The sequence below is a fragment of the Dromiciops gliroides genome, chromosome 2 (assembly GCF_019393635.1).
Source record: "Dromiciops gliroides isolate mDroGli1 chromosome 2, mDroGli1.pri, whole genome shotgun sequence".
Taxonomy (NCBI): Eukaryota; Metazoa; Chordata; class Mammalia; order Microbiotheria; family Microbiotheriidae; genus Dromiciops; species Dromiciops gliroides.
In genome coordinates, this window is record NC_057862.1 from 672,364,478 (window position 1) to 672,392,192 (window position 27,715).

A 27,715-nucleotide genomic window follows, 5' to 3' on the forward strand; every position below is an offset into this window, starting at 1 on the left:
TGATCCAAACCTTATCATTTTAGAGAAAAGGAAACTGAGGACTAAAAAGGGAAGAGAATAGATTTTGTCCTGTGGCCTCTTGGAACAGACAAAGGTACTCTGTCCTTCCATTGTAGCCAAAGACACAACTGTCATGGGATCCACAGAGTTGGCTTCCCATGAATGATGTATTTTCAGCCCAAAGAAAAGATGACCAGACCCTCTGGTCAGCAAACTGTGTCAGAAACTATTAGATAATTGGTTGTATTCAAAATCCCTTTCATCTCTCAGACCAAAATACTGTTCATTGCCCATAACTCGCTTACATGTGTTGTTTTCCTCTATTTGAATGTAAGCTATTTTGGTTAGGGGCCGACTTGCCTTTTGTATCTACATCCCTAGAATTTAGTACCATGCTTGGCATTATTAAGTCCTTCAGATTTTTTCCCATTAATTCATTCATTCATCCATCCATTCATTCATTCACTCACTCACTCATTCATAGTGAAGCCTAAATTTTTATGAGTTTCTTCTCCATTTTGTAATCTGCAGTTCCATTCCTCACCAAAAATTGTCCCCATACACATGCGCACAGAGTGGTGTAGTAATTAACAGGGCAGGCGATATACACCCCTTCTGCAAGTTAGGAAAGCCATTGACTCTGAAAAGCTCCCAGGCACCTGCTCCGAAAAAGATTTATCATGTGATTACACCGAGGTGCGGTTTATTTGCAGTCGCTTTCGCATTTTACTGTACATTATAAATTGTTTTAATATATGCAACTCAATAAAAATGTACCACGTTGAAGAAACATAATTGCTTCTAATAAACCTTCCCACCTCACACAATCCTTATTCCTCTACCTCAAGCATCTACTTGTCCAAGACTCTTTTTCCTGGAGTGTGGATCCCAGTTCCCTCCTAGCATACTGACCTGGACGCCTGTGCTCATTTTGAGACATTTCTGATAGACTCCCCACCCCGTACTCATAGGCTCCTCCCTCCAATCACTATTTCATCACACTGATGGGTGTCATCATCCTCAAATGCCATTTCTTTCACCTCAAGTTTGTGCTTAACAATCTCCCATGGCTCCCTAGTACCTACCAGATAAATCGCATTCCCCTTTGTGTCACCACCAGGGGACTATAACTCTTTATTCTGATCTAGCTTTTAAACTTGATTGTTCAATACTCCCCTACATGTATCCTCTCCTCCTATAGAATTGTTCCCACCATTCACCTTGTGGATTATGGGTTGCCTCATCCCTAGCCTCTTTGGGTAAATTTAGAATGCCCTCTACCTATTTTTGACCTCTCAAAATTCTATTCATCTTTCAAGGCCCAACATAAACTCCACAACCTCTGTGATACCCAAATGAGTGCCTAGAGCCCACTGATTTCTCTCCTCTAAATGCTTAAGGAAACTGAAGCAAAGACATTCTGTGATTTAATCTAGGTAACACAGAAGAGAAGCCAGAACGTCTGTATACAATCATTCCCATCTTCTCAACAGGAGCCTTGAACTCCCTTTGGACCCAGTAGAATATAAGTTCTTTGAGAGCAGATATGGTCTCATTTTTCTGTCTGCATATCCCCAGTGCTTAGCAAAGCAACTCACCCATTGCAAGTGATTGACAAACATCGTCAAACTGAACTGTAGACCAACATTATTAGATAGATAGAGAGACAGATGTCTGATAGCTAGAAGTAGCTATGTAACTACATAGAGAGTTTATTTGGTACCAGGCACTATGCTAAGCCCTGAGGATACAGGTATAAGGAGGTAAAACAGTCCTTGCCCTCAGAGTTTACATTCTGATAGGGGAAGAAAAGATATAAGGAGATACAGTATTGGGAGGGGGTTGGCCACACTGGTTATGTATGATATGGGGTTCAGATGGCCAGAAAATGTTCTTGAGGCTTGGATGTGGAGAATATGAGGTTGGAATTGGCCTTTCAGACACCACTGGGGTTCCAGGAGTGCTGCTTAAGGTTCAGGTAGGGAGCAGAGTGGTCATGCTCTGTTAAATTTGGATGAGCGTATCTTGTCTTGAATAAAGAAATGAAAGAATGAATGAGAGAATTTATTAAACACATACTATGTGCCAGTCATTGTCCTAAGGGCTGGAGAAACAAATTCAAGTAAGGCCACACATAGGGGCGGACAACACATCCTAGAAAGGGTAAGGAGATAGACTTTCCAGTTCTCAGGGTCTGGCAATGGCTGTGAAGTCACACACATCGAAGCATGATAAAGTAAGTTTCCTTATTGGAGCACAGTATCTCCAAGGCAAAATTCAACATTCTGCTATGAGGTAAATAAGATAGATTGAAAGGTGTTGCTGGACTGCAGGAAATATGGTGTTGAAATTCATGGGTGGATCAAGTAATCATGAGCAACAGCAGCAAAATAGTGAATAGATTTCTATGACTAATGAGTCCACCAACAAACACAAACACACACACACACACACACACATACACACACATTCTTTAGTCTCAGTAGTGCCATGATACTATTCAATGGAAATAACCCCAGTAATTGGGCTCCTTCATGCTGCAGTAACCATCTCTTTTCCCGTCTTAGGTATACATATATATGAACACACACACACACACAAACACACACATAGATAAAGAAATATGGAACTTCTCATGGGGAATACAATCTTAACTTTGAATGCTCTGATACCTATCCAGTGAATGGGTGGTGATGAGTTCCTATGTGCTGCCCCATCATATTTTCCGATTGGATTTCATCCAATGCCAAGCATAGTGCTCCACTCACAGTAGGGGCTTAATTAAACGTTTGCTGAATTGAGGATGATGAAACAAGCTGATCTGTTCATACCCACTAGGTTTGTTCCCCAAGGTAAGTATAGATATGGTTAGAGCCAAAAGAAAAGGGGAAAAAAAATCTAATGACTTCCTCTGGGAGAGAACACAATATTTTTTTTAGATAGAAATAATTATATATTAGATACACCAAAAAGTAGGGATAAAGAAGGACCCCATCACACTGGTTGTACACCTTCTAAAGTGAAGATAGGCAAAATGATAAAAATAATGTGCAGGCATGAATGGGTTGAGACCTGCATCAATTGAAGGATTACTCACTTTGAAGAGATCACACATCTATTGAAAAGTTTCAAAGTATCAAACTGATGATCAAAGCTAGGGGGGAAATGTCATAATACATAAAGTTTCATTCTGGGTTTCCTATTTTACTACTAGTGCTACTACTGCAATTAGCAGAGACCATATGGCATGGTAGATAGAGATCTAGACTTTGGGTCAAGAAGATGAGTCGCAATCACAGATTAAATGCTTACTAGCTAAATGACTTAACCTTTCTCCGTTACCTCATGTGTAAAATGTAGCCAATAATAACACTTACCTCATAGAATTGTGAGAACCAAATGAGATCATTCATGTCAAGTCCTTTTTAAACATTAAAGCCCTATATAATGGTTTGTGATGAGGATGAGGAAGAGGAGGGAAAGAATGAGGATGAAAAAGGAAGGAGGATAGTGGACAGGAACATGGTTTTTTGGAGTAAAATGACCTGAGTTCAAATCCTGATTCTTCCTCTTATTCACTAGGGAATCCTAAACAAGTCATATCCCCTTTCTAGGTCTCTGTGTTCTTCATTGTAAATGAGGGTGTTAAGTGTTCTCATTTTATAGAAAATAACACTGAGGCTCATAAAAGTAAAGTTATTTGCCTATAGACACATAGCTAAATAAGTGTCACAGGGAAGATCTCATCCTAGTTCTTACTCACTCCATGTTCAGTGCTCTTTTTTTCAGTGCTCTTTTTCTCTCCCCCCCCCCCCCGCCATTGAATCAAACATAGTATCCATTATTGGGGCATCCTCTGGGACTTTTAAGTAGCAAGATGTCTAACACACCAAGACTTTGCTTATCATGTCTAACGAATAATGTATGGCTTGATTAAAAAAAAATAAAAAGGAACTGAAAAGATTTTAAAAAGACTTTTTTTCTTCTTTTGCAGTTTCTATAGGAAATGGATTAGTATCATTCTTCTCATTCTACGATGAAATAGAGATTCTGGCTGTTCCATATAGATGTGGTTAGTTAGCTTAACAAGCCACTAAATTCTATAAAATACTTGTTTGTTTCTCTATCTGTCTCTTTGTATCTGGCTCTCTGCTAAAGGACTGAGGCAATCGGGTGGTGCAATGGATAGACTGCTGGCCCTAGAGTGAGGAAGTTCTGAGTTTAAACCTAGCTTCAGATACTTACTAGCAGCTGTGTGACCCTGGGCAAATCATTTAACTTTGATTTGCCTCAGTTTCCTCAATTGTGAAATGGAGACTAGATCAGAATCTAACTCACAGGGTTGTTGGGAGGATCAAATGAGATGATATGAGCAAAGCTCATATATAATATAATGCATGGGCATTATACAAATGTGTATCTCCTTCCCCTTCTATATGTGACTATTTCACACTGTTGACTAATTTTGAGTTTGAATCCCAGACCTCCAAGATCTCTAAGTGTGATTTAATCATTCCTTTTCCCTCTCATGCTTAGTTGTGCAATTGATTTTGTGAATCTAAGCTGCTCACAAGGAGGATAAACCCCTTAATTTTAGTTGAATTTAGTGAGTTGGATAATGAAGCTAAACAAAAATGAACTGGCTACAATGAACGAAAATAAGGGTGGGCCATAATTAGAATGGGGAAACACAAATTCACAGTAGGTATCTAGGTAGGTGATGTCACACTTGGTCTGGATTATATTCCACTCGAGGACCCTATGGAATAACCACAGGAAACAGTATGGTTTTCTTTTTTTAATATATATTAACCTAAAAACATTAGGGTTGAGTTACAGTGGATAGATTGTTAGCCCTAGAGTCAGGAAGAATCTTCTTTATGAGTTCAAATCTGGTGTCAGACACTTAGTAGCTATGTGACCCTGGGCAAGTCACTTAACCTTGTTTTCCTCAGTTTCTTCATCTACAAAATGAGTCATGTATCCCAACAACCACCTTTCATCATTAATTATGTTTCTTATATGCTATGGAAAATAGCATTGGATCTGAAGCAAAAAAACTTGTATCCTACTCTTTCTACTTAACATATTGGACAAATAACTAGATCTTTCTGAAAGTCGCTTTCTTTATCTATCAAATTGGGGTGGTTGGTTGAGGGAGTGTTGCACTTTACCCTTCTAAAGATCCTACCAATAGTTGTTATATTACCATGTTAAGTAATATTACCATGAAATTTATTTATTTATTTATTTATTTATTTATTTGTTTGTTTGTTTGTTTGTTTGTTTGTTTGTTTGTTTATTTATTTATTAGTGAGGCAATTGGGGTTAAATGACTTGCCCAAGGTCAAACAGCTAGTAAGTGTTAAGTGTCTGAGGCCAGATTTGAACTCAGGTACTTCTGACTCCAGGGCTGGTGCTCTATCCACTGTGCCACCTAGCTGCCCCCACCATGAATTTTATAAACCCATTTGGAGCCATCAGGACACAGAAAAAGAAATTTAAAACCACTTTCTAAATTGGGTTTACTAAGGTCAAACTTAGTGAAGGCAATAGGACATGTGCTTTCTTGACTATAGGACCAATTTGCAGTGGTTACCTTGCTATATGTGGTATGGCAGGTGGAGTGAAATAGGGACATGCCATTCTCTTTACAAAGTATGTGTATTGACTCACCATCATGGGATTTGCATAGAAGTTATATTACCAAGTTCATGAAGTCAGAAGAAAAGTTAGATGAGGTAATAAGAATGGCAAAGTGTCTCTCTCTCTCTGTCTCTCTCTCTCTGTGTCTCTCTGTCTTTTTCTCTCTGTGTCTCTGTTTCTGTCTCTGTCTCTGTCTCTCTGTCTCTCTCTGTCTCTGTCTCTCTGTCTCTCTCTGTCTCTCTCTCTGTCTCTCTCTCTCTCTCGGTGAGGAAATTATGATTAAGTGACTTGCCCAGGGTCACACAGCTGGTAAGTATCAAGTGTCTGAGGCCGTATTTGAACTCACATCCTCCTGAATCCAGGGCTGGTGCTCTATCCACTGTGCCATCTAACTGTCCCGGCATAGTCTCTTATACTCTGTCCTGGTCAGACCGAATGAAGAATTTTTAAGCCAAAATTACTCCCCCAAGACCTCATTATGATTTGGAAGTGACCTCATATGTTCAAAGGCTCTTCCAATGGAGTACAAGTTATTGCAGGTTCTGCCATGATGGAAAGGCCTTAGCTATGGTACACATGACTGACCTTGTCTGCTATCTATGAACTTTATGAGAGCATCTTGGAAGAGGAAATGATCATAAGCTTTGGAGACAGAAGTCCTGGGTTCAAAATTTGCCTGTAATACTTAATATCTGTGTGACCTTGGGCAAGCCCCATCACATCTCCTAGAATCAGTTCCCTCATATGTAAAATGAGGGGTTTGAGGTAGATAACATCTAAGACCCTCGTTGTCTCTAACTCTGTGATGTTATGATTCTATATGCAATTATTAAATATTTTTCTATTCATTTATATAACTAGGTTGGTTAGCGTGTCATGAGAAATAGGATGGTCACAGAAAAAGTCATTTTCTGGTCTTCATATCCTTTGAAATAAAAGAAAAGAAAACAGATAAAACCAAATCAGAACAAAAACACATACATTTCCCCAAACCCTGTGTTTCCCTGTTTTGCTTTTTCATGGACGGTGGTAAATTGGTGGAAAAGAGGCCAGAAGATTCAAAGAATGGCAATAGATGAACCCTGTCTATAAACATTAACTTGATTCTTAGGACACTAACTCTGTGAGATCCTTGTCCAATGAGCAATCAACATATTATCGGAGGAACTGAGACATGTCCACATTGACAAGCATTCTGTCAATGAAACCAGAAGACATAAAGATGTTGCAATGGAGTGGAAAGATGGCTTACAAGTCCTTCAGAGAGAGGCAAACATAAAGTTGACAGAATCGGCTTCACTCTGGAATAATGAGGACAATAACATATACACAAACACAAATCATTTCTTAAGATATTTGATTGATTTGCCTTGCGGTGCTCATGGTTACTATAAACAAAAAGTCCTTCCTGAAGATAATTGTCATCTATGTGCCAACATCTGTCACAGAGAATGAAGAAACAGAGAATTTCCATGAAGGACTTGATAAAATCTGCCAAGTCAAATCAACATGTATATTGACACTCAGTGACTTCAACATGGAATGGGCACAGGGGAGGTTACTTTAAAAAATATATACAGTAGAAAATCAAGATCAAGATTAAAAAATGAAACATACCAAAGCTTTTTAGAGTATACCAAAAGCTTCCCGCATGTTTAACACTAAATCTATTCTCAAAAAGATATTCAGAACACAACAATCGTAGCAAGTCCTAAATGACAACACTAAAAAAAAGAAAGAAAAAATCCTGACAGTATAGTTACTCTGATGAATTCAACAACTATAGGCTCATATGAGTAATTTGCATAAAAAATTCTTGGGAAAATAACTTATCAAATAATAAATATTTTCTTGACAGAAAAAAAAATCTGAGAATAGAACTAGAAAAGGTTGAAAGTGATCATAGAGATCACCTATATAGATTGCTAGATGGTAAAAGGGATAGGACAATGGGCCTGGAATCAATAAGTTCATTCAGCCTTAGATACTTAGTAGATGTAGGATTTTGGAGAAGTCATTTAACTTTTGTCTGCCTCAGTTTCCTAATATGTAAAAGGGAGGTAAGAACAGCACCTACCTTCCCAGATTACCCAAGGATAAAATGAGTTAATTTCTGTGAAGTGCCTTTCAAACTATAAAGTTCTGTGTAAATAAATTAATAATAATAACAGCATATCATGACTATTGCATAAAAGGGCCTGAGTTTGAATTTGAACTCTGCCACTCCTAGTCCATTCTATTCTTGTAAAGTTTAAGATCTCTGTAAATATACAACAAATAAAGGGTTTATAGAAAGACTTTTTTATGATCAGGGCTGTGTTTCATGTTGTTGGGGGGCAGAGAAATGAGGGGTAATGAGTACAAAAGGAGCAAAAAACTTGGATTTTGCCCTGAAGAATCAAACAGTTATCTAGTGGGAATAAGTATGAGATAAACATACAAGAAACTGCCAATTAAACAGTACAACATAGCTTCAGGAAATGATTTGATTTGGGCTCTGTTTTTGCCATCAGGTAAGATAAGACTCAGAGGAGTGAATGAACACTTAAAAAGTAGTTAACACTCTCATCAGGGATAAATTCTTGGGTTGGAAAGAAATTTCCATCAACTGCCTTTGACACTAACTAGAATGAAAGCTGCTTGAGGTTGAGAATGGTATCCAAATGTGATTCTTGCGTTGCTCCTAGTATCTAGCTCATTTTCCAATGCATAAAAACTCAATATAATGCTCATAAAATAACTCTTTGATTGATATAATTCTTTTAGCACCATACAGAGCATTCTACTGAACCTGGGCAAATGCTGGCTAGATGTATAAAGAATAGAGTGAATTTGAACTATACCCCATGAGGGAAAGTTGGCAATGATTCAAAATAATTAAAGGTCAATGATTACATTTCCCAATTGTACCTGCATATCTATATTTCTTTAAATCTTGCTCTAATATTTGTATTCTAGTTAAGTATTGCTCAGTTCATTTTTTTATCAAAAAGCACAATTGAATGGAAATGCATGCTAACCTAGTTGTTTCAGCTATCCATGCTGTGAAGACACCTGCTTTATTGTTTAAGACTTTGTTATGTTTTGTTTCAAACTGTGTATAAGGGGAGAAAAAGATCTGGAGCATTTAATGAGCCAAGTTTTGTCATTTCCTTTCAGATGAACATGGTGGTCCTGAGTAAGAGGTTAAAATAGTGGAAGGCAGCCACATTAAATGCTTTCCCCAAAAGAGAGACATATTATCCTCCATACCCTTATTCCAGAAAAATAGACATGTTGAGAGAGGGGCATACAGTTGATGGAGGAGGCTGATTGTAACTAAAAGGGGTTAACAGATAAACTGAGGCTTGAGTCCTTATCAATAGTGCCTAAAAGGGTTAACAGAGAAACTGATGTTTGTGTTATTATAGTAACCAAGGGCAAATGTCCCTATAAACCTTCACCATCAACAGTGACAGTAACGAGGGACCATTAACCATTAATAGCCATTAATATTCATAGATGACAGAACACCTACAAAACATATCTTAAGTAAAGAGATACCAAAAACAGAGAGACCCTCTGGGTCTGACAAGTTTAACCTTGTCTTTAGGAACATGCACAGCAAAAGCCAAATATGCCCTAAGGTTCATCTTATGACATGTAAACCCCCAAAACACACCTCAAAGGAAAAAGTTACCTCTTTGGGGGTTTTCTTAGGACCCCAGGAAGTCTAAATTGGGATAAGACCTCCCATGAACCTCCCACAAGGAGGAGAATAAGATAATGAGGAAGTAACCTACTTTTTTTACTATAAATATAATAATTATTCTTCCCCCTTTTGGAGAAACTTATCTCCATGATGCTCTCCCTGTGGTCAGCAGTCTTTCAATAAAACTTGGGAAACTGAGTCACTGAGTCTTGTAATTCTTTGGGATGCCTCACGATCAATTTGACCAATTAAACCCACCTCCTACATCACAGTCACTTGAGACAATTTATATCTCAGGGAATAACAAAAATAGATAAATACCAAAATTTGGATAAAATAGTAATGGAAAGGACTAGGCATAATATATGAAAATCTTCTGCCCTAAATAGGGGAAATGCAGTAAGTCAGAAGTAAGAAACAAGTTAGACCACTTGAATTTAGAAATACACATTATTTTCCTAATAAAACTTCTATATACTGTAATTCATGTGTTTCTGCGTATAATGAGAGCTGAATGTTCCTTTTGTTATCCAAATAAACAATTATATTTTAGTTTATAAAAGTAAATATCAATGTATTGTCATATACTTTCCCTCACCTGTATGTGTGTGTGTGTGTGTTTTTGGTTACTTAGGCCAAACTACAGTGGGGAGAACTAGGAAACACGTCAAAGCTTCTGTAGCACTTGTCTTAAATCCTTAACTCTTTCTGAGTAAGAGAAATATTACATATGCCTAAGGGAAGACACAGCCATCCACCCATAAGTCAGTCCCTTTCAGGTGTCAACACAGAGCCTGAAGCACTCAAAATTCTTACCACCACCATCCCCTACTTTGTGCTCTCTCTCTCTCTCTCTCTCTCTCTCTCTCTCTCTCTCTCTCTCTCTCTCTCTTTTCCGTATAACATGCATTATCTTCTCCTTCACTCAATCACTTTTTTACTCTTTCCAAATTCCACACCAACTCACTCCTCTTGAATCATTCCTCCCACTCTTCACCAACTCACGAATCACTCCACCACGACACACCAACTCCCTATTACACTAATCTGACTGTCACTCACACATCTGTTCTCTGTTTCTCTGACTCAGTGACCCTCTGGTAGCAAAAGCTTTCTTCGCATTTCTTTCTTCAGAACACCTAGATGAGATCCTGGCACCCAACACACCTTGGGATCACTTCCTGAGACCCTTAGATCAGCCCTCAAAGTTTGGGGTACCTGTATAACCCATAGTTTCACGTGTATGATGGTCTCACCAATGCTTTCCTGTGCAGTGATTGTCTGGATTATCAACCAGATGTCTTCTAAGGCCAAAGGACAGAGAAGAGGTCACTCTTGGTCACAATTATGGAAAACAGAGGTGGAAAGAGGGATCTGTGGAAATTTATTTTGATTTGGGGACCCTACCTTTGGGCTGAGATTAGAAAGCCTTAGGCCCTCAGGGCCTCTTCTGTGTGGGAGTTCCTCCCCCTCTGCTTCAGCTGAGCCAAAAAGCCCCGTGGGCTGTACAAGATGCCAGGACAGACAGCTGGGGGGAGGGATCCCCAGCTCCCTCCACCCTGAGAGGATCTGTCTGAGAGATCCTGGGCTCATCCTGGCCTCTGGCGTAGCCCATGCAGATGTCCCTGGGCACACAGCAGGGGGAATGGGCCCCTGGAGCCCTGGGTGTGGTACACATGAGACACTTGAGCGTCCCCCCAGCCCCAGCCACAGCCCTGGCTGGTGGATTAGCTTGGTGTGTGAGAGGGGAGCAGGAAGCCCTGAGATTTGAGTGGAGAGAAGGAAGATATATATAGACCTAGGAGTTAGCAAGGGGGGCTGACAAGATTAGAGGGGCAGCAAAGGTGGCAGAGGGCAGACTGACGGGGCAGAGTGATGGAGCAGAGAGAGAGACCATAGGGAGGCTGAAGGACAAGATTAAGGGGGCTGATGAGAAGGAACGGGAACAGAGAAGGACGCAGTAGATTAAGAGGACAAGAGAAGGAGAAAAAGCTAAGAGCAAGAAGGGATGAACGGAACAGAGAAGGATGCAGGGGAAGGCTACAGGACTAGGAGCAAGGGAGAGGCTGGAAGGTTAAGAGGTTGGAGAGGACTGGACAGAAAGGGGCTACAAGTAGGGAATGGAGACTAGAGACACTGGAAGGATGCCAGAAGATTAAAAGGAAAGTTAGGTGAAAGGAACTGAGCAGTGAAAGTGGAACATACCCTAAGACAAGAGGCGGCACTGACCCTTATTGTATTAAAGAAGTTCCAGGGGCAACAGGTAGAAAGAGACTCTGCCAGAATGCGGTCAGGTTGTACATTTTATTTCCCTGTATTCTTAATTTTAAATTGTATCTCATAAATAAACTCTGCTTTGATTATTTAGTTAAGAGGCTTCTTAATATTTTACTTATCAATTTGGGAGTGGAGCAGTGTGGTGGAACTTTATAAATGGCCCACATTAAATTAATAGCAGTCAGATAGCCAGTTAGTCAAAAGTCCCAGATTAAGTACCCCAGTCATATTAGGCCCCCCAAATTAAGCAAGCTAGTTAAAATATTTTTACAGATCCGAGGAAAAAGAACAACAAGGTCAGAGCTGTGGCACAAGTGGAGATGGGATGAACCAGAGCTGGCTGTGCTATAAGGACACTGAATATTTGAAAAAATCTAAATAAGAGGTTTGGGGCAGGGTATGAAATATGGGTACAAAGCAAAACAAGCAAACATTGCATAAACAATTTTGCCGAGGGATATTTCTGATCCCCAACTCTTTTTGCCTTTCCTGTGTGTGCAAAGTGACTCAGCATGGGGCTGAGCCAGCTGACTCAGTGGTGGTGTCTATGTACTTCTTTTGAAGGATGTTCAACTAAAAGCTCTTGCCAGATGCTGGTCGATTGTTTGGGGATCATAGGACTTTAGAGACAATTGGGATCTTATAGGTCAGCTTTTCTCCTCAATCCCCTCATACACATAGACTTTAAAGATAAGGCATCCGAGGACAAGTGGGAGAATACTAAGGTGCCCATGGTTATTCAAGAACTACATGTCAGAGTTAGGGTTCAAACCTGTGGCTTCCATACGTGCAGTGGACCTCAATGGGGAGATATTAGTGGTTCTTAAAGTGGGTCACTCAATATGAAACTCACAATCTATTATCCTATTCCCTGAAGCTTACTTACTGTATGATTGTGGGTAAATCACTTAGCCTCTGTTCATGTCAGTTTCCTTATCTGGGGAGCAACTGAGAGAAATTAATATTATACTATTATATTACTAACTAAATATTAATTTGTGATCTATCCTTTTTCTCCCATCTTTAAGACCCCACTCCTAAAAAGGTCAGTCAGTTTCTGAAAAACATGACTGAGTCATATCATTACTCTTTGCCCCCAAGGCAAATACTAGTTAACCAGGGTTGGCTTGACCCCACCAAACTGGGAAATTTGATTTCTGTTTAGAGTATAAACAGAATCCAATCTGGGTGAGACCTCTCCCTGGGCAAAGAAGCCTCTACCCTTGATCCCTTACCTTAGAGTTTAGGGACATCTGGCTAATGAAGGAGAAAACTAGCCAATGAGGTCTAGATAGAAATGGTTTCCCCTACCCAGATGTCTTGAGTCTCATGATCAAGCCACATTCTCAGAAGGAGGAGCTAAAGTCATTTAACCTACTTCCTCATTAAATGTCCACCAATCATGGTTCAGTTTTATTTGTCAGAGGTATTCCCTATCAGAAGGTACACAACAGATTTAATTTTGTTTTTGTTTTTGTTTTTTTTTTCAGGATCTCCCTTGCCATCTTTGCTAACCAAGATAAACCACCATCAATTTATTGATTATTGTCTAACCTAATTAATAAATTGGTTATTAATTACCAGGAAACAGTATCTCCAGGATTTATTTGCAACATTACTCCAATGCTGAGATCCTACAAAAATGATCACCTTCCCTCTCTATCCCCCACTATCTACTGACCTCTTTCTCCATCATACTTTATACTGCCAGTAAAGCATTTCTATGTTCTTGCATGCTCACATAGGACCAATTCTTCTACTCAAAATAGTCTTCTTCTCTCAGTCAACCTTTTGAAGGCTCAGTTCAACTCCTCCATCTCCCCCTTCCAGGGGTTCTGGCCAGATTGGCCCTATATGATACAATTACTCCCCCCTCCCCTTTGTTATATTCTAATTTAATTTCCTGGGACATGGGGTGAGTGGGGAGGGGAGAGGATTATGAGAGAATCCAGCCCCTTTCTCTCCAATGCAGATCTTTGTATTCTCTCACCCCTTGTACCCTGAGCTTGCTGTTTTCCCATTGCAATAGTTTGCATTGAATTTGATTTTTCATGATGTTTCTAGGCCCAGCCAACAGAATGTGCCTGTTCCCTCATCTCTAAAATAGGGAAGTAAAAAACAATGATGGCTGCTCATTATTTGGCATACTGTTCTGCTTTTTTCCTTGGCAAAATTGTAGTTTTGGTAAGTAAGAGTCCTAGAAACCTAGAAATGGTTTTAGTACCATGATGCACTGACAATCCTCTTTCCTTTTCTGGGACTCAGTTGCTTCATCTGTAAATTGGGCAGGCTGGAATGAATGATCTAAAGGTTACTTTTTGTTCTTAAATTTTTTAAGTCTGACTTTAAATTACTATAAACAAACAAAAAAAAAGTTTTATGTTATTTTTTTTTCTTTTGTACACTTTGTTGTCCGACCCGGAGAAGAACTTCTCTGAGGACAAGGCTACATGGGGTAGGGCACTTCTGGGGATGTAACGAGGAATTGTTGTGCTGAGGGCAAGTTAGGTAGCATGGCATGGTCTTGGTGTCAGGAATACCCAGGTTTAAATCCTACTTTTGATACTTTCTAGTTGTATGACCCTGGGCAAGTTACATAAACTCTTAGACCCTGCGTCGACCTATTTGTTCAATGAGGGGGTTGGACATGCTGACCACTAAGGTCCCCTCCAGCTCTGAATCTATGCTGTTATGATCATTTATGTTCAATACACAGTATCTGGGGCAATAAGAATAAATCCTATCCCAAGTTGTGAGAGGGGAGATCAATGTCCCACAGTACAGGGGAGACAGAAACTCTAGGACACCATAATAAAACTCCTTCGGAAGCTGCCAGATTGGGCGGTTGAGTGGTTGAGGGGAAGTCACCCCATCCTGAGATCTAGAAGTTTCCTTTTTTAACATTTTTTTTGCTAAACTCAATAGTTTTTACATTGCTGAAGTACTGCATATGCCACCAGTATCCTCTAAATTTGTCAACCTGGGACAAAGTCCCAGTCACCTGCCCTAGTTCCAACTCTGTATCTTTTATTTTATTTTATGTTTCTTATAGCTTTTCCCTGCAAACTGTACAGTACTCTATACAAAGCCTGACTTACTTCTAGACTTAAAGGGGAGAACAAAACAAAATCCCCTGAGACTTGTATCCTTGTTGCCTTTGCTCACAGGCCTCCTAGGAGAAGGACCTATAGCATCTAAAGCCCTTACCTTCACCTCCCTCCCCCCAGATCCAGGAGATCCATTTAGAGATACTTTGTCCAAATGCCAACAGCACTGAGGCTGTGCATACTCACCAAAATAACACACTTCATTTTCTGCTTCTGAAATTGTGGCTCCCCACCCTCTATTTGTTCTCAACATTTCCTTTGAAAGAGAGGCCATGGTTCAGTGCTATGGGAAATTAAAGACAACAGCCGAAAGATCAAGGTCCAGACTGGTCTAAACCACAGAAAGAAATGAAAATCGCCCACTCCCAGGATTAGTTTCTTGAATGCTAACAAAGACAACTAATAGAAAGTCGAACCCCACAATGCATCATAGGCAGAAACTTTATTTTGGACAGCTATCAGTTTATAGCTAATGCTGACTGAAAGGTAGGGTTGGGTGAAGGCTACTGATTCAAAGGAAATGGGAAAGGGATCACTGGATGATAGGATCACCAAATCCAGCCCCCTCCTCTTATGATGGAATGATAGAATGTGGTGAGGAAAATGAGGCAGAAAGAGGTTAGGTGATTTGATTTATTGACTACACCTCCCCTACCTCTCTAGTTCTAGTCCTTCCTATCATGACCCCCTGTACATCTTCAGCATCAGCGAGAGAAAGCAGCAGAATGATCATGAAAGGGTCATCCCATGGAGTAGGGCCAAGTGGAGGAGATACTTTCCTCTAAAAGGGGTCTTTGCTTCTTCCACCAAGGTCTATTGGGAAATTCAATTTGAGTGTGCTTCCTAACTTTGACCTCTCATCCATGCTCCTGCTTTGGGCTTGACATCTGGGTCACACTTCCCTTGTTCCACACTTCAAATGCTAATTTCTATAACTGATTCTCTCCATATTCTCATATCTGGGTTTCTAGCCTGTTAGCCTGCCTCTGGTTGTGAGTTTGTTTCTTTGCTTCAAAAGTTTGGGCCTTGTTAGACATTGATTTCAACCTGTCTCAACTAAATTCCACTTCAGCAACTGTTCTTATTATTGCCTACCTCTTCTGAACTACATTTTCAGTTAGGTACTAACCAGGCTTCACTTCATATTTTATTCTTTCCTCCACACCATTCACTTTCTTTCTCACCACCCTTCATTAACCAGAAACCATCATCAATTCAACTCTGTCATTTCTTTTCAATGGGATGTTTCTCTGTGTCCTCACTCAATATAACTGTCACTTTCTGGCCCAAAGTCTCCCCTTTTTGGGTGTTGTCTTCCTCATTAGAATGTAACTTCCTTGAGGAAGGAACTCCCTTTGGTTTTTCATTTGCATCCTCTATAATTGGCATCACCCCAGTGCTTGGAATATAGTAAGTGCCTGAAAGATGTTTTACGTTTCTCTGTTTCACAATAAATTATCATGTCCCTACTCTTTTCAAATAACTGAGCTAGTCACTGGGGATAAACAAACTAAGTCTTATATGCAATTAGCAAGAATGGCCTAGTGTTTTCTGATAAACTTTAAGAATTGTGCAGTAGTTGCCAGTAATTTAATTTGAACAGTGCTGGATCTTGCAACATTGAATGAGAAGAAATCCAGTGACAAATCACACTAGGAGGTGGACAAAAAAATAAGATAAAATAAAATAAAAGAGGTGATATTCAAGAGGGCATTCACTTTCCCACAAAAGGCCAAAGTAAATTAACCTGTTTTCAAAAGGACAGTAAGGGGGAAAACTGAGAAGAAGGAAGAAGGCTAGGTGTCTTCCTCCTTTAGCAGCTTAGATGTTGAGAAACACCAAATTAAAACTGCGTGAAAAAACAGCCGGATAAACTTGCTGCCGTGACTCAAAAGTTGTTGTTTCTCAGCTCAACTTTGCCGAAACACTTGATTCATGTTGTTCTTATTTAACTTAATTTGCATTGATTTAATCAGTGCTGGTATGCTTTAAATACATATAAATTGGGATTCTGTGACTTAGATTACTTAGAATAGCTAAATTTCAATATAGCTCATTTCAATCTGCTAATGTATACAGTTCTGCCAACGGCTTTAAAACCTTAGAAAATGGGAGAACTTAGAGGTGGGGAGTGATTTAAATATCCAGGCAAGATGAAGTAATTTACAGAGTGATGATTCAATTCATAGGATGAGAAGATCATAGACTTAGAGCTGGAAGGGATTCTATTGGTCATTGAGTCCAAATCTCTCCTTTTATAAATGAGCAAACTGAGGAAGTGTCTTGACTTGCCCAAGGTTCTCATACATAGTAAGTGTCTGTGGCATGATTTAAACCTAGGTCTTCCTGACTCTTAAGTTCAGTGCTCTCTCTAGTAAGCCAAACTTTTTATTTATTTATTTTTTAACACACCTACAGTTGTACCTCATTGTTCCTCCCACAAGACACTTCATTTCCCAACTCTATGTATTTTCCAGGCTTTTCCTGGGCCCAGAATTTTCTCTTTCCTCATTGCCACCTTCTGGTTTCCTTTGCTTCCTGCAAGTCTCATAAAAAATACTACCTTCTCCAAAAACATAGGTTTACCTTGATACTAGTGTTTTCCCTTTGGCGATTGTATCCAATTTGTCCTGTATATATCTTGTATATACATAGCCATTTGCATTTCATTCCCTTCAGCCCAGCCATTAGATTATGATCTCCTTGACAGCAGGGATTTTCTTTCTTTCTCTTTCTTTCTTTCTTTCTTTTCTTTCTTTTCTTTCTTTCTTTCTTTCTTTCTTTCTTTCTTTCTTTCTTTCTTTCTTTCTTTCTTTCTTTCTTTCTTTCTTTCTTTCCTTCCTTCCTTCCTTCCTTCCTTCTTTCTTTCTTTCTTTCTTTCTTTCTTTCTTTCTTTCTTTCTTTCTTTCTTTCTTTCTTCCTTCCTTCCTTCCTTCCTTCCTTCCTTCCTTCCTTCCTTCCTTCCTTTCTTTCTTTCTTTCTTTCTTTCTTTCTTTCTTTCTTTCTTTCTTTCTTTCTTTCTTTCTTTCTTTCTTTCTTTCTTTCTTTCACCTTCTTTTAAACCCCAGACTGTGTAAAGAATAGCATTTGGCTTAATGGGGGTTTAATAAATAATTTGTTAATTTGACTGTCAAATTGTAGTTTTCTTCTGAGGATATAAGGAAAAAAATAAAGATTACTGACCTCAAGGAACTTACACTCTACTGAAAGAGTAGACATAGCAAAAGGTAAGAAAAACAATGTCAAATGTAAATGCAATGTAATTTCAGTGGATGGGTGTGCCTTGGCCACTGCAAGGCATCAGGGAAGGATTCATGATTATGTTAAAAAGTATATTCTTTTCCTTTTTTAAAGTGCAGCCTAGAAACATCTTGAAAGATCTTGGTGCTATTTATGAGAGAAATTATATATAAATTCAGTGGATTTTCATTTATTCCCATTCTTTTGCTGCAAAAGGCACTGCCAACTCTGCTGGCTCTCTGGGCTAGCTCTACAAATCAAGGGAGTTCAAAAGTAGGGCTTCTTCTTGTCCATCTGACAGCTGCCACTTTCACATTTCCAAACTGACTGAAATATGAGGATTCCTCCTTATAACATTACCTGCTGATAGCCTAGCTACTCTTGAACTGAGTACCTCCCAACTTCACACACACACACACACACACACACACACACACACACACACACACACACATTAGATCAAACTACCATGACCAGTTTTAGTCAGGAATAATTGTCTGGGCAAGAAGGTACCCTTGTGCTCATGGCTAAAATGGTTTATTGGCTAAGCATTCAACCCCACTTTAGTGACAACATGATGGAAATCCCAAGGGATGGTCTGTTTTGGTTTGTGTCCATGTTACCCAAGTCACTTGAAAGGAATAAGGGTAATAGAGAAACATCCATCCAGCTTAGCAATGTGATCTAGTCCACTGGACTGGGCATCAGCCGAGATTTTGTTCTAGTGGAGATATCACTGGAATGGAGCAGTTCGTCCACTGGGCTGGAGTGCTAAAATTTAGAGGGCAAGACAGCCCTTCTACTCTTTCAGAAGGCAAAACAACCAAACTTGGCAGCTGCCTGGCAAGACTAATTAGTTAAAATAGAAAGCTAGCAGATTGCATGTTTCTGCGTGATTCTCTCACCTTTTCCCAGGATCCAAAACATAGGTGATCATCTCTCCAGTACAGCCCCACTATTCTTGATCCCTAAGTGGTAGCTTGCAAAGCTGTGGTCTTTTGGCAGCTTAGAGCTACTCTTGGCATCTCTTGGTCTTCCTCTGGAAGGTCAGTGTCTTTTTGCCTCTCCTTTAAAGGAATTTATTCCTGAGAATGTCTTCTTCTACTAACTGAATTTCTCAGAATAAAACAACAAAAATGGTCGATGCAAGGATGATTTTCCTGCTGCTTGCCCTGGGCATATTTTCTTGTGCTTTCCCCAAACATTAGAATTGCTAGATACAGACCTGAGTTATAGTCCCAGTTCTGGCACTAATGAGCTTTGTGACTTTGAGCTAATTATCTCTACCTCTCTAGGCTTCTATTTCACATGTAAAATGACAAGGTTAGGCTAGATGACCTCTAAGGTCCTTGGCATCTCTAAGCTATAGAATTCTACAGTAGACAGTTGGGAGCTTTGGTCAGAACTTAAAGTGTGAAGTGAAATGATGAAAACTGTGTCTTTCAGAGCAATCAATCAATAATCATTTATTAAGCACTTATGGTGTGCCAGGCACTGTTCTAGGTCCTGAAGATACATACAGAAATAAAACTTTCCCTACCCTCCAGTAGCTTACATTTTATGGGGCAAATCCCTTCTCCTCTTTGGGCCTATTTCCTTCTCTGTTGGTTACAAGAGGGGTTCTTAGCTTGGGATTCATGAACTTGTTTTTTGTTTGTTTTGCAGGATGCTGCTTACTGCATTTCAATATAATTGGTTTACTTTTAATTCTTCACTTTTGATTTTAGTCATTCAAAAACTGAGAATGCATTCCCTAGGCTGTCAAAGGGGATAATGACATTTAAAAAAAGGTTAAGAACCCCTGATCTGGGCCAGCTAGGTGGTACAATGGATTAAGCACCGGCCCTGGATTCAGGAGGACCTGAGTTCAAATCCAGACTCAGACTTGACACTTACTGTGTGACCCTGGGCAAGGCACTTAAAACTCCTTGCCCCCAAACAAACAAACAAACAGATAAATAAATAAGTGAATGAATGAATGAAAAATAAACTACACACACACTCATACACACACACACACACAGAAACCTGCTCTGGATAAATTCAAAGGACTCTTCTCTGATAATTCATGTTTTTAAGACTGTCACTTCCTTAGAGTTCAGTCCCTTTTCATTTTTGTTTTGGTATTCATATACCCAGCAGAGTATCTGATAATAGTAGGTGCTTCATAAATGCTTGACTGCTTGACTAACCGTATTTAAGGCCAATGAGTTTGTCATATTGAATTTCACCCTGAGAAAAGATATGGCTCATCATACTCATTTTTAATGCAGATATCTTCCATTTGTCTGGGTTTCCCCTGGATGGTCATGGGAGTTTAACTGAATGCTATTGATGTAAAAGGATCCACTCCTCCAGACCCATGAAGTTTCCTCAAAAGTGCCCTGGGTTTGAGACTTAGGGATGGTTTTGGTTCCCTTTTGCAGATAGGGCCCTGTATTTCTAAGGACCTAACCAGGCATAGCTCCCAAATCAAAATGCTACTTGGGGCTTCTGGTTTGGCACTCTCTCTCGGGCCCCACCCACCTCCACACCCAAAGCAGCAGAAACATCCAATGCTGGGCCATTTCCTGAAACAGAATTCCATGGTGACAGCAGGAGGGGAATTTTCACAGTCTGTTCTGAAGATTTTTATTTTTCCATGAGACTTCTGTCTGTGACAGGCATCCCTGGTGCTCATGTTAACCTTGGGGTGGGATTTCAGTAGCGTCCCAGAGTCATCATTGAGGAAGGATGCTCCAAAAAGAGAGTAAATGCACCCCCCTTAGGGGTTCCTCTATACCTTTTATATTAAACTGAAGGGGGAGAGAATCCAGCCTGGGGACCCTCTCACAGGTGGGGATGACTGGACACTGTCAGGAAAAGCTTCATTAAAGCCCAAAGCAGACAGACATACAGTTCTGTATCCACAGAGTAATAAAAAAATAAACTGGGGCCAAATTCAGCCTCCTCTTCCCCTCCTACTCCCCATCCCTATCCACACATATGGGTTCTGCTACATCCATCTTATCCACCATGAACAATGCCCTCGACAAACCACAGATCATGGGGTCTCGCTATTCCCATGCTATGCAGCAGATTCCAATCTGCCACTAAACATAGGGATTCACCCTGCGTGTGTCCTCTCCAGCATGAATGCCTACATGTATGTGTGTAGGCTGGTGAAGCCCAACATTTAATCATAGCTGCCTTGCACACAGACATTCATCTCTGCAAGGCTCTCTCTCTCTCTCTCTCTCTCTCTCTCTCTCTCTCTCTCTCTCTCTCTCTCTCTCCCAGGACAAGGAATGGCTTTGCCAGATCTGCCTGGATTGGGAAATAAAGCAAACCCAGCCACCAAGGAGGGTTAGCTGGGTGCAGTGCTCCTGTCTGCATTAGAAGGACTGGGAGGAGGGGAAGTGGTGAGTGAAAGAAGAAAAACCCCAGGAGCCTTCTCTTCAGTCTCTTCTTCACTTTCTCAAGTTGCTCCTCTAAAGCCAGGGACCCAATGTCTATTTCCACAGAGATTTCAATGTGTCTTCTCCATCTAGGAAGCTTAAAGGGGTGGGGGAGGTGGGGGAACCAAGGGGAGGGAATGAATAATGCAGTTTCCCACTTAAAAATACTCTGCCCTTGATTATTCTTTCTCTGCCCACCCACCCACCCCCGTCTCTCTCTCTCTCTCTCTCTCTCTCTCTCTCTCTCTCTCTCTCTCTCTCTCTCTCTCTCTCTCTCTCTCTCTCTCTCTCTCTCTCCCTTCCCTGAAAAATGGACCAAGAGGCTTAAAGTATTTTCCATTTCATCAAAGAACATATATTACTTTACTGGTTCACTCCAGTGTTGGTTTTATGCCCACCCCTTTTCAATCTGCCCATGTCTGAGGTGCACAGGCAAGACGTACAATCGTGAGCAGCTTACGACACTCACTGAGCAGAAGGTGCCTCTGCAAGACCCAGCAGCCGCGGCATCGTCGGCAGCAGCAGCATCTTCGGCGGCAGCAGCATCTTCGGCAGCAGCAGCGGCGGCGGTAGCAGCAGCAGCAGCGGCAGCAGCAGCGGCGGCAGCAGCAGCAGCAGCAGCAGCAGCAGCAGCAGCAGCATCACTGCTCAACCCGAGGGGAGCATCCTCTCGCCACTACCACCACCACCGCCGCCGCCGCCGCCGCCGCCCCTACTCCTGCTCCTGCCCCTGCCCCTGCCCCCGCCACTTGCCTTCTTCTCTGTGCTCCCCGCCACCATCTCTCCCTCCTCGCGCCCCTGTCGCCCGCCCCAAGCAGGTGCCAGCACCCCTAAGCCAAGCGGGCGCCCCAAAGGATGGGCAGCCAAGCTCTCCGGAGCCGCTCCGGGAACGAATGGTCAGCTGTCTCGGCGGAGTGAAGAAGGTGGCGCCGCCGGGTAGTGCTCGTTTCCAATGACGGACATTAACCGGATTGTCAGTTCCCGCAGAGTCGTTGGGAAAGAGTTTGGAGTTTTTTTCCCCACCACGTCACCGGATTAACTGCAGAGAGAAAGGAGCCGGGGGAGGTGGTGGTGGTGGAGGAGGAGGAAGAGGAGGAGGAGGAGGAGGAGGTGGTGGAGGAGGAGGAGGAGGAGGAGGAAGAAGAAGAGGAGGAAGAGGACGAGGAGGAGGAGGAAGAAGAAGAAGAGGAGGAGGAGGAGGTTGAAGAAGAAGAGCAGGAGGAGAAAGAGGAGGAGGAGGAGGAGGAGGAGGAGGAGGAGGAGGAGGGGGAGCCGGGGCTCTCGCACGTAGTTCGGGAAACTTGCAGGTCCTAGAAGTCAGCGAGCCAGAGAGCCGGCCATCCATCCCTTCCAGCCTTGGGAGCCCAAAGCAAAGTGAGACATTGTGAGCCCGCCAGCTTTGCTCCGAATTGAAAGGGACGGAATTTGTAGCACAGAGGGGTCTTTTCTAGCCCTGCATATAATTAGCCCAAACACAAAGGAAGCAGCTGAATGGAGGTTGTCACTCTCTGGAAAAGGGTGGGTAAGACACTTTTTAATTAAATTCTTTCACGAAGAAAGATTTTTTTTTCCTCCTTTTTTTTTTCTTTGCTGCAGTCTCTACCATGGACAAAATCACGATCTTTTTTACCGTTGCGTTTCCGTGAACTTTAAATGACGCCCAGCTTTCTGCATGTTTAAAGGTGAAGCGTGTGCCTGAAGGTTTTATTTATTTATTATTATTTTTTTTGGTCTGGCTCTCTCTCTATCCCTCTCTTTTTTAATACTCTTCTCATTTATTTGACACCCCACCCCCCTCCTCCCCGAAATAAAATATGATGTAGACTCCTGAGCCGGCGGTTCAATGGACATTGTCGAACCTCTCCGGAAAGATTCTTGCTAATGGATTTCCTGCTTCTCGGGCTCTGTCTAAACTGGCTGCTGAGGAAACCCCCGGGGTGGATCGTGTGTGTTCTGGGTGTCGGCTTTCAGATGCTCCCGGCGGCGCAGAGCGGGTGCCCGCAGCTGTGTCGGTGCGAGGGGCGGCTGTTGTACTGTGAGTCACTGAACCTCACGGAGGCGCCTCACAACCTGTCTGGCATGATGGGCTTGTCTCTGAGGTACAACAGCCTCTCGGAGCTGCGTGATGGACAGTTCACGGGGTTAATGCAGCTCACGTGGCTCTATCTGGATCACAATCACATTTGCTCGGTGGAAGGGGACGCCTTTCAGAAGCTGCGGCGGGTGAAGGAGCTTACCCTGAGCTCCAACCAGATCAGCCAGCTGGCCAACACCACGTTCCGGCCCATGCCCAACCTGCGCAGCGTGGACCTGTCCTACAACAACCTGCAGGCACTGGCGCCCGACCTCTTCCACGGGCTGCGGAAGCTCACCACTCTGCACATGCGGTCCAACGCCATCAAGTTCGTGCCCGTGCGCATCTTCCAGGACTGCCGCAGCCTCAAGTTTCTCGACATCGGCTACAACCAACTCAAAAGCCTGGCGCGCAACTCCTTCGCCGGCCTCTTCAAGCTCACCGAGCTCCACCTGGAGCACAACGACCTGGTCAAGGTGAACCTGGCGCACTTCCCGCGCCTCGTGTCTCTGCACTCGCTGTGCCTGCGCCGCAACAAGGTGGCCATCGTCGTCAACTCCCTCGACTGGGTGTGGAGGCTGGAGAAACTCGACCTGTCGGGCAACGAGATCGAGTACATGGAGCCGCACGCCTTCGAAGCCGTGCCCCACCTCGAGTCGCTGCAGCTCGACTCCAACAGGCTCACCTACATCGACCCGCGGATCCTCAACTCCTGGAAGTCGCTGTCCAGCATCACGCTGTCGGGCAATGTGTGGGACTGCGGGCGCAATGTGTGCGCCCTGGCCTCATGGCTCAGTAACTTCAAGGGGCGCTACGACGGTAACCTGCTGTGCGCCAGCCCGGAGTACGCGCAGGGGGAGGACGTCCTGGACGCCGTGTACGCCTTTCACCTCTGCGAAGACACCGCGGACCCCACCAGCGGCCACCTGCTCTCGGCCGTGACTAACCACAGTGACAGGGCATCCTACATCAGTCCTGCCACCACGGTTTCTGCCGGCGGGGTGCACGATCTGGACGGAGCCAGGACGACAGATGCCGTCGGGGGGGTCACCGTCCCCGTGGAGCACGCCGAGAACGCCGTGCAGATCCACAAGGTGGTGACGGGGACCATGGCCCTCATCTTCTCCTTCCTCATCGTGGTGCTGGTTTTGTATGTGTCCTGGAAGTGTTTCCCGGCCAGCCTCAGGCAGCTGCGACAGTGTTTTGTGACACAGCGCAGAAAGCAGAAGCAGAAACAGACTATGCATCAGATGGCTGCCATGTCAGCCCAGGAATACTATGTGGACTACAAGCCCAACCACATTGAGGGCGCGCTGGTGATCATTAACGAGTACGGGTCCTGTTCCTGTCACCAGCAACCAGCCAGGGAATGTGAGGTGTGATGGGGGCCGAGGGGGTTTCAGACCTGTGAGCAACCAAATAACCATGGGGAGAGAGGAGACAGGGGGAGGGCTGGAGGTTCTCAGCTTTCTCATGCAGTTCTGGACTGAATTTATGAGAGACTCTTGTCTCCAGACTTGAGATTTTAGCTTTATCTGTGTCTTAAAAACAAACAAGAACACAAACCAGAAACCAGAAACCAGAATCCCTTCCCCTCACACCCACCCACCCACATCTTCTGCCTCGAAAACACATACACACACAAACACACTCACACACATTCACACACCACACAACCTTCAGGACAGTTTATCTTAAATTTCATATGAGAACTCCTCTCTTTGAAGATTTGTCAATATTCAGGAATCTGAGAGTGTTAAAAAAAAAAAGGTACCAATCATTGATTTTTTTTTTGTAAACTAAAAATGTTTAAAATAAAATAGCATTTACAGTTTTCACAGACTGGTGTACCCTAAATGCATTGTTCCCCACGGGCCAGAGATGCAACAGCTAGACCACTTCTTCCTTGGGATTCTGTGTTGACATGGAAATCAAACAGCAGAGAAGCCATGCCAAATTGAAAGAAATTAAGAGAGGGAATAACATTCTAGTGTAATGATTGATGCCTATGGACAGCACATTACTTGGGGAGGGGGGGAGGAGGAGAGGGAAGGGAGAAAAGCAGGGCACTTTGAATATATAAATACATTTCTTCCCTGAAAATGCTATGTGTTCTATATCTTTAATGGAGGAAACAGATACTCTTAGAAATGTTTAAGTCCTGAACAAGTTCCTGGCCATAATAATAATCCGCATGAGTCAGTTTTAAGGGTCATGAAAAATAACCCCCCCTCTTTTTTTCTCTGTCATTGGCATTTTTAATCCGTGGGAAGGGAAATCTCTCCTTTCCTCCACCCCATCATGCTTACTTCTAATATTTCTCTGTGCCCTGATTCTGGAGGGAGTCAAAGAAAGAGGGAGAGGAGGAGGGAGAGGGAGATGGTGAGAGAGAAAGAAAAAATGAAGAGTGAGTGGGAAAGATGGAGAGGGAGGGAGACAGAGACAGACAGCCCTCACAGTGCTCTCTGCACTACCAGATCTAAATTTTCAGTGGTAAAAAGCTCTGTGTGTTTCCAGGAGAGAACTGCTAAGGGTGCAAACAGGCTTAGGGGGGGAATAGAGAATAGCACACTTCTAGTTACTATAGGGAACCACTCTCAAATCCTACCTCAGGATGAATGCCTCCAGCAAATTAACTCATAGCAGAAGAGATTAAGGGCAGACAACACCCCCAAAGCCAGCAGCTGGAGGTGATGGAGATCCTCATTTCATCTTGTGTTTGCACATGACTGGGAAAATGATGGACAGAAACCCGGGTGTTTATTAAGCCAAGACAGAAGACCTATTTCCTCCCTGACTGGTGTTTTTTAAAAGCTTATGATTTTACCAAGTATTTTGTATTTTTCCCCCCTTGGTAGTAAAACTGACCAACTGCTTTCTTCACTACCACTTCAGTTCTGCTACAGAGACCTAGGCAGATATTTTTGGGAAAACATCAGGTTATAAAGATGAAGAGGGTTGTGTGTATTTGGCGGGGGAGGGTTGGAGTGTGAAGTTGCTTGGGGGTGGGAAGGGGCTCGTTGAATAGCTAAGGAAATGTACATTGTGAATAAAAATTTCCTGGTGGCAAATTTTCAAACCTGATCCCCCAGTATCCATGTACAGACCTCTGTCTTTCAAAGCCAGAGGTTCACCAGAGGATGCGTCTTTTATGGGAGAATTCCAAATTGCAGCATGGGAAAAAAGGGAATGTTACAAGACGTAAAGAGCCAGAATCAGCTTTATCAGAGGGAGGGCGGCATCAGCAGGAGGTTTGTGGAAGCTAATGGTGTGGGTTCTCTATCCTATCCCTCTTTTCTTAAGGATAAATGAATATGCTAACATTTTAAAATCATTTCTAAAGAGAACCTTTAAAGGGAAATACCAAAAATTATCTTTTAATGTGAAAGTGAGGGAGGATGGCTTGTATGCATACACAGTTATATGCATACATACATGCATAAAAAGTCCACTCTTCCTTACTTGGGAAAGTTCATCCTGCTTTATTTTAATTAAAACATGACATAATGACATACAGGATGCAAATGAAACCCATTCAGACATTTAGTAGTCTGGGAAGAACAGTGATCTGATTTGAGAGCTTGGAAGGGGAGGGGATTTGGAAAACACTTTTAACTCCAGACGTTATCTTTTGGATTAGCTGCTCTACACTAATCATGCTTTCCTGCATTCCTTTTTGCAATGACTGGGACTTTTATAACAAGTATATCCCTTCAAGTGTGTGTGTGTGTGTGTGTGTGTGTGTGTGTGTGTGTGTGTGTGTGTGTGTGTGTGTGAGAGAGAGAGAGAGAGAGAGAGAGAGAGAGAGAGAGAGAGAGAGAGAGAGAGAGAGAGAGAGAGAGAGAAGGGGGGAGCAGAGCTCTCTGTTCTGTGCCTTACATCTGTAATTGAGCAGCGCTAGGATGCTACCCTCTGGAAAACAGTCCTCTGTTTCCCAGCGAATGCCCTGAAACTATGATGACTAAGGGCAGGTGCTTCTAATGCCATGAATATAAGCCTGACATATGAACACCACATGAGTTCAGACTCAGATGCTGGTTCATGTCATGGTATATTAAGGTAAGGTCTGTGTGGGTTGCATCTGTAGGTTTAGAAGCAAAGCTTTTAGAAGCAAAACCTTCCCCAAATCAGAGGCCCTTTAATCCTTTGGGAAAATAAGGATATTGAAAACAATTCACTTTGCCTTTATCTTCCACTACCTCCCCTCCCACCCCCACCCCTCCCCCAGACCTTTTCAATTGCC

At 42.4% G+C, this 27,715-nt stretch overlaps 2 protein-coding genes across 5 annotated transcripts in view; one reads left to right on the forward strand and one right to left on the reverse strand.

Moving 5' to 3' along the window:
• Positions 1-27,715, reverse strand: part of CTNNA2 (catenin alpha 2) — a 1,529,678-nt gene that overhangs the window by 466,566 nt on the left and 1,035,397 nt on the right. The window contains exon 1 of one of the 4 annotated variants that reach the window (XM_043982318.1): positions 21,868-22,020. The exons of the other annotated variants lie outside the window; for them this stretch is intronic. The gene's annotated coding sequence lies outside the window, so the exon portion shown is untranslated. Of the gene's footprint in view, positions 1-21,867; positions 22,021-27,715 lie in introns of those variants that run through there. 4 annotated transcript variants of the gene reach the window in all.
• Positions 22,617-25,306, forward strand: LRRTM1 (leucine rich repeat transmembrane neuronal 1). The gene has a single exon (XM_043982320.1). It carries the CDS (start codon positions 23,280-23,282, stop codon positions 24,852-24,854), a length of 1,575 nt encoding a protein of 524 aa, XP_043838255.1. The 5' UTR covers positions 22,617-23,279; the 3' UTR covers positions 24,855-25,306.

Bases quoted from the DNA above. Each gene is read 5' to 3' on its own strand.
- LRRTM1 (XM_043982320.1), top strand. From the start codon at position 23,280: ATGGATTTCCTGCTTCTCGGGCTCTGTCTAAACTGGCTGCTGAGGAAA.